The sequence below is a fragment of the Bufo gargarizans genome, chromosome 9, assembly GCF_014858855.1.
Source record: "Bufo gargarizans isolate SCDJY-AF-19 chromosome 9, ASM1485885v1, whole genome shotgun sequence".
NCBI classification, from domain to species: Eukaryota; Metazoa; Chordata; class Amphibia; order Anura; family Bufonidae; genus Bufo; species Bufo gargarizans.
The window spans coordinates 185,259,113-185,272,033 of NC_058088.1; the positions used below are offsets into that span (position 1 = coordinate 185,259,113).

General features: G+C 48.5%; 1 protein-coding gene across 1 annotated transcript in view; it reads left to right on the forward strand.

Annotated features, from left to right (window-relative positions):
• The window catches only part of LOC122946871, a 15,044-nt gene extending 2,223 nt beyond the window's left edge, over positions 1-12,821 (forward strand). The window contains exons 3-7 of the mRNA XM_044306736.1: positions 3,617-3,731; positions 7,106-7,212; positions 9,245-9,309; positions 10,827-10,968; positions 11,048-12,821. Coding sequence (XP_044162671.1) covers positions 3,617-3,731; positions 7,106-7,212; positions 9,245-9,309; positions 10,827-10,968; positions 11,048-12,227 — 1,609 coding nt within the window. The 3' untranslated portion in view covers positions 12,228-12,821. The remainder of the gene's footprint in view (positions 1-3,616; positions 3,732-7,105; positions 7,213-9,244; positions 9,310-10,826; positions 10,969-11,047) is intronic.
• Positions 12,822-12,921: the final 100 nt, after the last annotated feature.

The window sequence follows — 12,921 nt, forward strand, 5'->3', positions numbered from 1 at the left end:
ATTATATTACGCTGACCCCGAGATGCAGCCAGTAAGTGCGGGCAGCAGGCTGCGGATTCATGATGGTGTACGGTCGGACACAACAAACCCAGAGATTTTGACCGGATAATCATATTTTGGTTTATTATTTCCTAGCGTGGATTGCATAAGGTTGTATTTTTTATGAAGCATGATGTCATCCATTATGATCATTACCTTAAAGGTACCGTATACAGGGTTGATTTTTTTCTTTTTTCTGATGATGATTATTGCCTTCCAGGGACTGGGGTGAGATCTAAATAAGTGGCAATGTACCGCACTTCTGAGATCGCATGCCGTACATTGCCGCGATCGTAGCCCGGTTATTACCGGCAATGTAGGTGCAGTCTCGGGCGCTGACTGTGCGTGTGCTACCCGTGTACATCGGGCTAGGATCACAAGCTCCAGAATGCATTCCGTTCTCATACCGGAGAGCAGCAGCACGCCGCGGTTTGCTTTCCATCCTGGGATGTGGAGCAAAACGCATCCATCATGACCCACAATGTAAGTCAATGGGGACGGATCCATTTTCTCTGACACAATAGAAAACGGATCCGTCCCCCATTGACTTTCAGTGGAGTTCATGGCGGATCCGTCTTGGCAATGTTAAAGATAATACAACCGGATCCGTTCATAATGGATGCAGACGGCTGTATTATCAGTAACGGAAGTGTTTTTGCTGAACCCCGCCGGATCCAGCAAGAACGCTGGTGGGAAAGTAGCATAAGTCATATAAAATACAGGTCCTTCTAAAAAAAATTGCATATTGTGATGAAGTTCATTATTTTCTGTAATGTACTGATAAACATTAGACTTTCATATATTTTAGATTCATTACACACAACTGAAGTAGTTCAAGCCTTTTACTTGTTTTAATATTGATGATTTTGGCCACAGCTCATGAAAACCCAAATTTCCTATCTCAAAAAATTAGCATATTTCATCCGACCAATAAAAGAAAAGTGTTTTTAATACAAAAAAAGTCAACCTTCAAATAATTATGTTCAGTTCTGCCCTCAATACTTGGTCGGGAATCCTTTTGCAGAAATGACTGCTTCAATGCGGCGTGGCATGGAGGCAATCAGCCTGTGGCACTGCTGAGGTGTTATGGAGGCCCAGGAGGCTTCAATGCGGCGTGGCATGGAGGCAATCAGCCTGTGGCACTGCTGAGGTGTTATGGAGGCCCAGGAGGCTTCAATGCGGCGTGGCATGGAGGCAATCAGCCTGTGACACTGCTGAGGTGTTATGGAGGCCCAGGAGGCTTCAATGCGGCGTGGCATGGAGGCAATCAGCCTGTGGCACTGCTGAGGTGTTATGGAGGCCCAGGAGGCTTCAATGCGGCGTGGCATGGAGGCAATCAGCCTGTGGCACTGCTGAGGTGTTATGGAGGCCCAGGAGGCTTCAATGCGGCGTGGCATGGAGGCAATCAGCCTGTGGCACTGCTGAGGTGTTATGGAGGCCCAGGAGGCTTCAATGCGGCGTGGCATGGAGGCAATCAGCCTGTGGCACTGCTGAGGTGTTATGGAGGCCCAGGAGGCTTCAATGCGGCGTGGCATGGAGGCAATCAGCCTGTGGCACTGCTGAGGTGTTATGGAGGCCCAGGATGCTTCAATGCGGCGTGGCATGGAGGCAATCAGCCTGTGGCACTGCTGAGGTGTTATGGAGGCCCAGGATGCTTCAATGCGGTGTGGCATGGAGGCAATCAGCCTGTGGCACTGCTGAGGTGTTATGGAGGCCCAGGAGGCTTCAATGCGGCGTGGCATGGAGGCAATCAGCCTGTGGCACTGCTGAGGTGTTATGGAGGCCCAGGAGGCTGCAATGCGGCGTGGCATGGAGGCAATCAGCCTGTGGCACTGCTGAGGTGTTATGGAGGCCCAGGAGGCTTCAATGCGGTGTGGCATGGAGGCAATCAGCCTGTGGCACTGCTGAGGTGTTATGGAGGCCCAGGAGGCTTCAATGCGGCGTGGCATGGAGGCAATCAGCCTGTGGCACTGCTGAGGTGTTATGGAGGGCTTCAATGCGGCGTGGCATGGAGGCCATCAGCCTGTGGCACTGCTGAGGTGTTATGGAGGCTCAGGAGGCTTCAATGCGGCGTGGCATGGAGGCAATCAGCCTGTGGCACTGCTGAGGTGTTATGGAGGCCCAGGAGGCTTCAATGCGGCGTGGCATGGAGGCAATCAGCCTGTGGCACTGCTGAGGTGTTATGGAGGCCCAGGAGGCTTCAATGCGGCGTGGCATGGAGGCAATCAGCCTGTGGCACTGCTGAGGTGTTATGGAGGCCCAGGATGCTTCGATAGCGGCCTTAAGCTCATCCAGAGTGTTGGGTCTTGCGTCTCTCACCTTTTTCTTCCCAATATCCCACAGATTCTCTATGGGGTTCAGGTCAGGAGAGTTGGCAGGCCAATTGAGCCCAGTAATACCATGGTCAGTAAACCAGTTACCAGTGGTGTTGGCGCTGTGAGCAGGTGCCAGGTCGTGCTGAAAAATGACATCTTCATCTCCATAAAGCTTTTCAGCAGATGGAAGCATGAAGTGCTCCAAAATCTCCTGATAGCGGCTGCATTGACCCTGCCCTTGATAAAACACAGTGGACCAACACCAGCAGCTGACATGGCACCCCAGACCATCACTGACTGTGGGGACTTGACACTGGACTTCAGGCATTTTGGCATTTCCCTCTCCCCAGTCTTCCTCCAGACTCTGGCACCTTGATTTCCGAATGACATGCAACAGTCCAGTGCTGCTTCTCTGTAGCCCAGGTCAGGCGCTTCTGCCGCTGTTTCTGGGGAATGCGGCACCTGTAGCCCATTTCCTGCACACGCCTGTACACGGGGGCTCTGGATGTTTCTACTCCAGACTCAGTCCACTGCTTCCGCAGGTCCCCCAAGGTCTGGAATCGGTCCTTCTCCACAATCTTCCTCAGGGTCCGGTCACCTCTTCTCGTTGTGCAGCGTTTTCTGCCACACTTTTTCCTTCCCACAGACTTCCCACTGAGGGGCCTTGATACAGCACTCTGGGAACAGCCTATTCCTTCAGACATGTCTTTCTGTGTCTTACCCTCTTGCTTGAGGTGTCAATGATGGCCTTCTGGACAGCAGTCAGGTCGGCAGTCTTACCCATGATTGCGGTTTGGAGTAATGAACCAGGCTGGGAGTTTGTAAAAGCCTCAGGAATCTTTTGCAGGTGTTTAGAGTTAATTAGTTGATTCAGATGATTAGGTTAATAGCTCGTTTAGAGAACCTTTTCATGATATGCTAATTTTTTGAGATAGGAATTTTGGGTTTTCATGAGCTGTGGCCAAAATCATCAATATTAAAACAATAAAAGGCTTGAACTACTTCAGTTGTGTGTAATGAATCTAAAATATATGAAAGTCTAATGTTTATCAGCACATTACAGAAAATAATGAACTTTATCACAATATGCTAATTTTTTTAGAAGGACCTGTATATCTACACACCCCCCCACCCGCCTGTGCCCAACCTATGCCATACAGGAGCGGTCGGGCCTTCTCTCTATATGGAGGGTTTCTTCCTTACTGAACATTGATTCATTATTGATGATCTTTACATTTAACCCCCCCCCCCCCCCCCCCCAGCAATGCAAAGACCCCATGGAAGTCTCCCTCCGCCGGCTGTACCAGCGCGCCCACAGGTAGCACGCGATCGCCAGCAGGAGGAACGCCCGCCAGGAATCCATCATTGATATCAAAGGTTAGTGAGACGACGAGACGCAGGTTCATTTTATACACTTCCAGATTAATGATGGGAAGGGAGAAAGTTAATGAGTGGAACTAACGGGCACAAAGGCGTTACACAATCAAGAAAGGGCATGAACCCCATGGTGCCTGTCAAGTGTCACCGCGCAAGATTAGACGCCCTGCAGGTTACTCTCAGTCACCAGGTACTGGCCGTACAGAGGCCGAGCCTGACCGGGTGGGCGCAGCTCTTCTAATGAGACCCGTAAAGGGGGGCACTTGTACCATGTGGTGCTGCCCCGACTGATGTGGAGCAAGGTCTAATTAGGCAAGAAATGTTTGTATCCAATAAGCAAATGAGGCTTCAGATGGCCCGTGGGCGGTCCTGGCGACAAGTCCTGGCGACAAGTCCAGGCTCCGTCTGTAATCCCTGCGTCCCTTGGCTATCTGACTGCGTTCTGCCTGGTGCTGAAATCCTGTGCATGCGCCATGCAGTCTGGGCTGGCACATGCACAGTACTCTCCAGCCTGTGAGTAAGGATGGGTTGGCACCATCGTTATGCCGTTCCGTTTTGCTCCATCCTAATAGAAGTCTATGGGCAGCATAACGGACCCGTCTGGTTTCCGTTATGCAGTAAGGGGAAAAAAGTCCTGTCGACAAGAAACCAGACGGGTCCGTTATGCTGCCCATAGACTTCTATTAGGATGGAGCAAAACGGAACGCCTCTTAAATGCCTCCTGCACATGAACGTGTGCAGCCCGCCGCAATGCACGAACACCGACCGTGAGGAAGTCGCAGCGGATCGCGGACCCATTCACTTTAATGGGCCCGCGATCCAGCCGTTCCGCAAAAAGATAGGACATGTTCCATCTTTTTGCAGAACGGAAGTACGGGATGAAACACCACGGAAGCACTCCGTAGGGTTCCGTTCTGTGGTTTCGTTCCGCACCATTCCACATTTCCGGATTTGTGGACCCATTGAAGTGAATGGGTCCGCATCTGTGATGCGGAATGCGCACGGAACGGTGCCCGTGTATTGTGGATCCGCAATACGGCAATGGGACACCTACGGTCGTGTGCAGGAGGCCAAAGGCTTCCGTTTTGCATTCAGTCAGGCCATTCCGTTATAAACGGAACCCATAACGGAATGGCATAACGATAGTGCCAAAACACCCTAACATGTACTGAACATGTATGTGGCGTACACACAGTACTCTGCAGCTTGTGAGTAATATATATGTGGCACATGAACAGTACACTCCAGCCTGTGCGTAACATGTATGTGGCTCATGCACAGTACTCTACAACCTGTGAGAACCATGTATGTAGCGCATGCACAGCACTCTCTAGGGTGTAAATAACATGTATGTGGCTCATGCACAGTACTTTCCTGCCTGTGAGCATCATGTATGTGGCGCATGCACAGTACTCTACACCTGTGAGAACCATATATGTAGCGCATGCACAGCACTCTCTAGCGTGTCAATAACATGTATGTGGCACATGCACAGTACTCTCCAGCCTGTGAATAACATGTATGTGGCACATGCACAGTACTCTCCAGCCTGTGAATAACATGTATGTAGCACATGCACAGTACTCTCCAGCCTGTGAATAACATGTATGTAGCACATGCACAGTACTCTACAGCCTGTGAGTAACATGTATGTGGCTCATGCACAGTACTTTCCTGCCTGTGAGCATCATGTATGTGGCGCATGCACAGTACTCTACACCTGTGAGAACCATATATGTAGCGCATGCACAGCACTCTCTAGCGTGTCAATAACATGTATGTGGCACATGCACAGTATTCTACAGCCTGTGAATAACATGTATGTGGCTCATGCACAGTACTCTACAACCTGTGAGAACCATGTATGTAGCGCATGCACAGCACTCTCTAGGGTGTAAATAACATGTATGTGGCTCATGCACAGTACTTTCCTGCCTGTGAGCATCATGTATGTGGCGCATGCACAGTACTCTACACCTGTGAGAACCATATATGTAGCGCATGCACAGCACTCTCTAGCGTGTCAATAACATGTATGTGGCACATGCACAGTACTCTCCAGCCTGTGAATAACATGTATGTGGCACATGCACAGTACTCTCCAGCCTGTGAATAACATGTATGTAGCACATGCACAGTACTCTCCAGCCTGTGAATAACATGTATGTAGCACATGCACAGTACTCTCCAGCCTGTGAATAACATGTATGTAGCACATGCACAGTACTCTACAGCCTGTGAGTAACATGTATGTGGCTCATGCACAGTACTTTCCTGCCTGTGAGCATCATGTATGTGGCGCATGCACAGTACTCTACACCTGTGAGAACCATATATGTAGCGCATGCACAGCACTCTCTAGCGTGTCAATAACATGTATGTGGCACATGCACAGTATTCTACAGCCTGTGAGTAACATGTATGTGGCACATGCACAGTACTCTACAGCCTGTGAATAACATGTATGTGGCACATGCACAGTACTCTCCAGCCTGTGAGTAACATGTATGTGGCACATGCACAGTACTCTACAGCCTGTGAGTAACATGTATGTGGCACATGCACAGTACTCTCCAGCCTGTGAATAACATGTATGTGGCTCATGCACAGTACTCTACAGCCTGTGAGTAACATGTATGTGGCACATGCACAGTACTCTCCAGCCTGTGAGTAACATGTACAGTATGTGGCACATGTACAGTACAGTGTGCATGTGCTTTGGCGATGTACTGCACATGTATGTGGCGCGTGTATAGTCCACCACTGAACCCAGTGCTCAGAGGCTGGAAAGAATTGGTTTATGTGATGCCCCAAGATCACAAAGTGCAAGCGCCAGATTTCAGCGCTGGAGACAGTCATGTCAGAGGCAGAGAGCCCGGGCACTTGCCGTGGCACATTCGCAGTACTCCAGTGTGTGGGCATCGGCTTCAGTGATGTACTCACATGTATGCAGAGCACTGAAGACAATGCTCACAGGCTGGAGAATATGGCGCATGCAATGTCCTTTTCTCCTAAACCTGGACCTAAAATAGAGGGGATTCTCTGGACCCCCAGGTACAGCAGGTAAGTCTCCCACAGCTGACACTGGGAGGAGCTTGTATTTATAATGCCCCAGTTCATTAGGAGCTGTATAAATATGTATGCAGTGAGCTCCCCCTTGTGGTGGCTGCAAGTAGCCAGAATATACCAAATATTTATAGGCACAGTTTACGGCCCTTTGATACTGCTCGGTGTCGGGTCTCCAGTAACAGAAATCTCTCAGCGGTGTTAATGGGGTCTGAGGTGCGGCAGTCATCAGATATTCCGCTGCAGCCCTGATACTATAAATGGCTTTTTGGATGTATGTTACAAGGACTCTGGTTTGTTCCCCACAGAGAGGAGAGACCATTGGGGCGATCAGAGAGAGGCACAGCGTTCCTGTACTGCAGATGAAGTATACTGCCCCCTACCTGCTGGTACCTGTGAGACTGAAGAGGGCGGGGTAAGTGTAACACAGACTGGGATAGTCTGCTACCTATTTATACCATACCACTGCATCTCACCAGATTAGCACACGCCTGAAATACTCTGTGCTGCTCTAGCACCATGTCCTCTTCTGGATATCACAACACTGACCCCTGTCACACACAACCCAGTCCTTGCTTGCTAACTTCATCTGATGAGCGTACTGCTGTCTGCCTTGCACGGCACGCTCATATCCTGAAATACTCTGCGCTGCTCTAGCACCATTTCCACTTTGGATATTACACACAGCTCAGTCCTTGCTAACTTCATCTGATGAGCGTACTGTTGTCTGCCTTGCACAGCACGCTCATATCCTGAAATACTCTGTGCTGCTCTGGCAGCCTATTTCATCCGCTGTCTTGCCGTCTGTCCTTTGCTCTGCAAGATTAGAAAAAACGTGGCGGCTTTCTTCCAGACGCCAATCAATGCATCGCATCTGGAACTGCAACTAAGCTGCAGTGAATTGAGCTGAGCTGCAATACCGCGCCTAACCTGTTGACAGTTGTGGCGCTGTTTTTTTTTTTTTTTTTAAGAAATCCGCCATGTTTTCCTAATCTTGGTTAACCCCTTTATATTATGGCACCGCCACTGTTCTATGCAGCCTGTCCACGGACCTCATCAGACTGGAGGACATGTCACTGCCTCCTACGAGACCAGAATCTTCGTTTCCGGCCGCTAGCTCTGTACTTACATGGACAGTCACTACCTCCCATCAGCTTACTCTCCTAAAATCCTCTGTGCTGCTGGGTCCCTATTAGTTTTATACTGTCCTATGACACGTTGGTCTGTCCTTGCATAAGAGACCTTCAATGGCTTCCTGAAATACACTGTGCTGCTGTGAGAATGAGTCTCTGCCCTCCATACTTGTCCACACATCACTATCCTGTTCTAAACCTTCCTATTAAATAATCCTCTTACATCAGTCAGTTACTTAACAGGGAGCAAAGGTCCTGCTGCGCCCCCCTCCCCCCATCCTAACTGGTTTAACCTGCTGACGTCCCACTTCACCCAGTAACCCAGTGAGGAATTACCTCTGTGCAAAACACATCCGTCCCGTAGTCTGCACACAGAGGCCTCCGATCATCCGTAGGGAAAGCCATTATGCTCCCCTAGGTGTCACCCAGCTTTTCCTGGCTCTCCATGAGCAGGTGTACAAGTTGTCACCTGGGGGTAACATAAAATAAATAAATGGGGGGATTAAACTAAATTCGGGCTCCTAACTCTCCATCTCCATAGTTCTGCTGTCTCTGTAGAAGCTGTAATGGTGGCCATACTGGTTGTCACCCAGCTTTCCCAGGAGCAGATAACTATATATATATATATTAACAAATAATAATATAAATGTGGAAAAACTATGTCCAGTGACTACACTTATTTAGCTCTCTGTCATCTATGGGTTTGCTCTTGGGGACAACGTAGAGACCCTCTCCTAACAGGAAGAGCTGAGTACTGTATATGTATAATGCAGTGGGTTTACTTTCTGTCCTATGGAAAGCTCCATGTACATATAGGATGAGATGTGCCAAATGACAAACTCGGCTCAGCTACATTTGTAATACTGGCTCTCTATCCGGAGCCGATGTGTCTGGAGCAGGGAGAAACTCTGGCGGAAGCTTATCTCGAGATCAAAAAGATGGGGCATGTGAAAGTCCAGCCTGCCCAATCCTTATGTCCACCAAGATCTGTAGTCAGCGGAGCGTTGGGGGTCTCCCATACACATAGATGGTGTGTAAAGCTAATATGTAAGACCAGCTGCTCCTTTCTATGCGGCTCCTGCCTTTCCGCGGTTCTCGGTTCTGTTGGCGCTGCCAAGATGTGGCAGAGGACCCTCCCTGTGGTGTTTTCTCCTGCGTCACCAGTTACGCTCCTGACTTGATACCACATTGATCTGCTATGGAGCGATGATTTAATCACACAGTCGCCCGGCGTTACAGAAATGCACAGCCCCTGCCCCTACAACTGTCTGGAGCTTCATGTATTAACAGTTGCTTGTTTTTTTTCCTTGCAAGGCTGAAACCTTTGGACCCTGAAAAAGTCAAGAATTTGACATCAGCATCTCGAGTTCCTGTGTCAGGTGGGGGAGCAGCAGTCCTGTATGCTCGGGGATGGGCCTCTACATAAGGCTAGGGGTTCACATAGTTTTTTTCTGTTCCGGCATAAGTACAAAATACCAGAATTGCGGAATCCGGCATTTGACCCGACAGATCCCATTCAATATAATATTCTGGTGTGAATACCGGCATTCTGCCAGAGTCCAGTGATGGGCAAACTGCGGCTCTCCAGATGTTGTAAAACTACAAATCCCATCATGCCCTGCTGAAGGATGATAGCTGTAGGTAGACTGGGCATACTGGGAGCCGCAGTTTGCCCATCCCTGCTAGACATACTGGTGCTACAGGTGTGAACCTAGCCTAAAACATTCCCTTTAAGACATGAGCTTATCAGTTTTAGGCCTCATGCAAACAAACGTATGTTGCTTCCGTTCCGTTTTTTTGCAGATAGGATGCAGACCCATTCATTTCAATGCTATCCACATCTGTATGTCCGTTCCGTAGCCCCGCAAAAAAAAAAATAGAACATTTCCTATTCTTGTCCGTTTTGCGGACAAGAATATGCATCGTTACAATGGATCCGCAGTAAAAACGGATGCCATACAGACGTCAGCCTTTTTTTTTTTTTTTTGGGCGGACCGCAAAACGCATACGGTTTTGTACATGTAGCCTTATAAGCATTTAGCTATGAGGCGTGTTTCTGAGCTGTCAGGAGTTCAGAGCCCTGACTGATTCAGTGTGAGGCAGAAAGTCTGTAGATCCACCGAAACTGAACTCTGCAGAGGAAAAAACTGTTGAAAACTTTTGAGTAAATAGCAATAATAGAATTGCCCCAAAGATGTCCATAGCCTTTAACTGCGGGCTGTTCTAACCTGCTGCAAGTAATCTGATAGTAAAGGCAAAGAAACCACTTGGGGTTTAAAATACTCCGGCTTCAGATTGGTCACATTCTTAAAGGGGTTCTCTGGGATCATTAAAAATCTCAGACAAGCCCTGCCCTGAAATAAATAAATCATCTTGCACTTACCTCTGTCCAGCGCAGTTTTCTGTGGTGCTGGTCCGTTCTTCCTGCCGATGCTTGTGAACAAACAGGCCGCTGCGGACAGCGATTGGCTGCAGCCGTCACATATGGTGTTCCAGCTCGTCCCTGTTGCACGAGGATGGGGCTGGAGAGAGCGGCGAGTGTACAATGATTTTTTTTTATTTTAGACAATTGAGATTGTTCTGGTTTGTCAATTTTCTAGTAGGAATAACAGAGGAAGAGCACAATGCAAAGTTTTAAAGAAAATGTTTTATTATGAGGAGTACAAGTATTTATTGTATTATTATTCTAGAAATGGTGACATTGATGTCCATGTGTTTTGTCTGGTATTACAGTATTCGATACTAGTCACAACCCATGGATGGGTGGGGGCGCTGTTTCTGGATGAGGAAAAAAAAGCAAACCTTTTTTCACCTCTGATAATCCCGTTAATATAGTCTACTACCAACCATTGAATATGGTCCCTTATCTCCCTGTTCTTCTTTTGGGTGGGAGCAGGAGACGTGAAACAGAACATCATTCTTCGTCAGACAGCCCTTCACAGACAGCCGCCTTGGAGCCGTAAGCAGCACCCATTACCTAGGTCATCGGTGAAACAGGCAGAGTCTTCCAGGAGGAGGACGGGAATTGCCAGCAGAAGGTGAGGGCCATTCTTGTGCTCATGTGCAGATATATAGACTATGGACCATACCTCACCTCCATGTATATCCTCCCCCTAGAGAGAACACAAACCAGCCTGGAGCGGTGAAGGCTCTGCCATCAGATGAACATACTGGAGGCCACCAACTGAGCCACCAAATGAATCAACTGAATCTGGATGACAAAGGTTGTGATGAATCCAAAACCAGTGACAACGGTCAAGTGTCTAATGATCCAGCACAGACTGCCCAGCCTGGAGATGACCTACGTGATGCCAGTAGCTTGGCAGAATCCAATGTACAGGACATTCAGAAGTCCTCACCCCTGAGTAACGTCCCAGAAATGTCTGAGGAGACAGAAGGTAACCTTATTAAACAAGATGTCGGGATGTTAGTCATTGACACTAGTTACCCGCTGACTGGAGATGGCCAAGACCAGCCTCCAGGAGACGAGCAGGCACTTTCACAACCACCTTTATGTCATGACGTAGAGAACCAAACTGAAGATCCACCTACTAGCAAACCCCAACCTAGATGTCCTGACATTAATGTGGTTGATGCTTCATATAAGCCTTCAGAAGTAGAACCAACCACGGAAGGTCAAGAAAAATGTCGGTCAAATCATAGCCACCTGAAAGATACAGGTCCCAATGATGATATCTCTCATCCAGTGTCACCTCAAGCCCAAAAGGACTCTGTTCCTCCAAAGTTGGTCAATGAGTCAAATTCAGCTGAAGACAACTTGAAGACACCAGATCTTCCTCCACACGAACATAACGCAACAGAAGTGGGATCTCAACGTGTCCGGTTGAGAACTAATGACATTTTAAGACAAAGTCAAGGAGTCCTGGTCCTGACAAGAAGTACAGATGAAAACGCCATTTTTATTCCCAAACTGAAGTTTGAGTTCACCCCTGATAACAGCATAGACTGGACCATGCCAGTACCGCCACCAATGGACAGCAATAGAGGAGGTCCGACCAAAAAGAATGACCCTAGGATTCTTAGAGCTTGTACGCCTCGAGGACCTACCTTTAGTAAGAGTGTCCTGAAGAAGTCATTCATGTTGCCGGGTCAAGATCTTCCAGGTGGTTCTTCAGAACCTGCCCTGAGGTTGGCCAGGGCTAGAGATGTCACAAGTTGTCCTCTGGATAGGATCGTGGACCTCTCCATTTCATTTCAGGGCAAATTTGAGGAACAGGAAATTCCAGCAGACATTCCCAAAATACTACTAACTGAGGAAGACAATGATGAGGACTAGTATGAGGAGCATGGTCTCCAGGAGTACTTTAGGGACTTGGACTATGGATTTGTCCATGCTTTATACTGCAGCTCTGCATGCTCAGACGTAAATGCAAAGACCCCCTAGAACCTATTTCTACTTTTTCTCACTCACAGCAGTATTTTAATTGAAATGCGAGTCCACTGACATAGTCGCTGGGTGATGCTGGCACCACTGGCAGTGACTTGGCATTTATCTACAGGCGTATCACACACATGGACTCATGCTGATTATTCCAAATCATTCTGTATTAGGGAATATTGAGCATACATGTTGACTAGCCCTGTAGACTGTATACAGTATTATCGCTTATCTGCTCCACAGCCCATCCACAGATTGATGAAACACGGATCCCTGCAGAGGATGGCTGGTTGTAGCTGATCCTCCGCTAGGATCTGCAGTGTTAGGACTGTGTAGTGTGGGCGCCGGGCAGAGCACATAACTAGTGTGGAGCGTATGGGCGCCGGGCAGAGCACATAACTAGTGTGGAGCGTATGGGCGCCGGGCAGAGCACATAACTAGTGTGGAGCGTATGGGCGCCGGGCAGAGCACATAACTAGTGTGGAGCGAACTTGTGTTTTGAGTTCTGCATCTAAAGTTCGGGCTCGGGTTATCGAAGAATCGCGTTATGGATTCTAAATTCAGTTATGGTCCGTGGTAGCGGAATCCATAA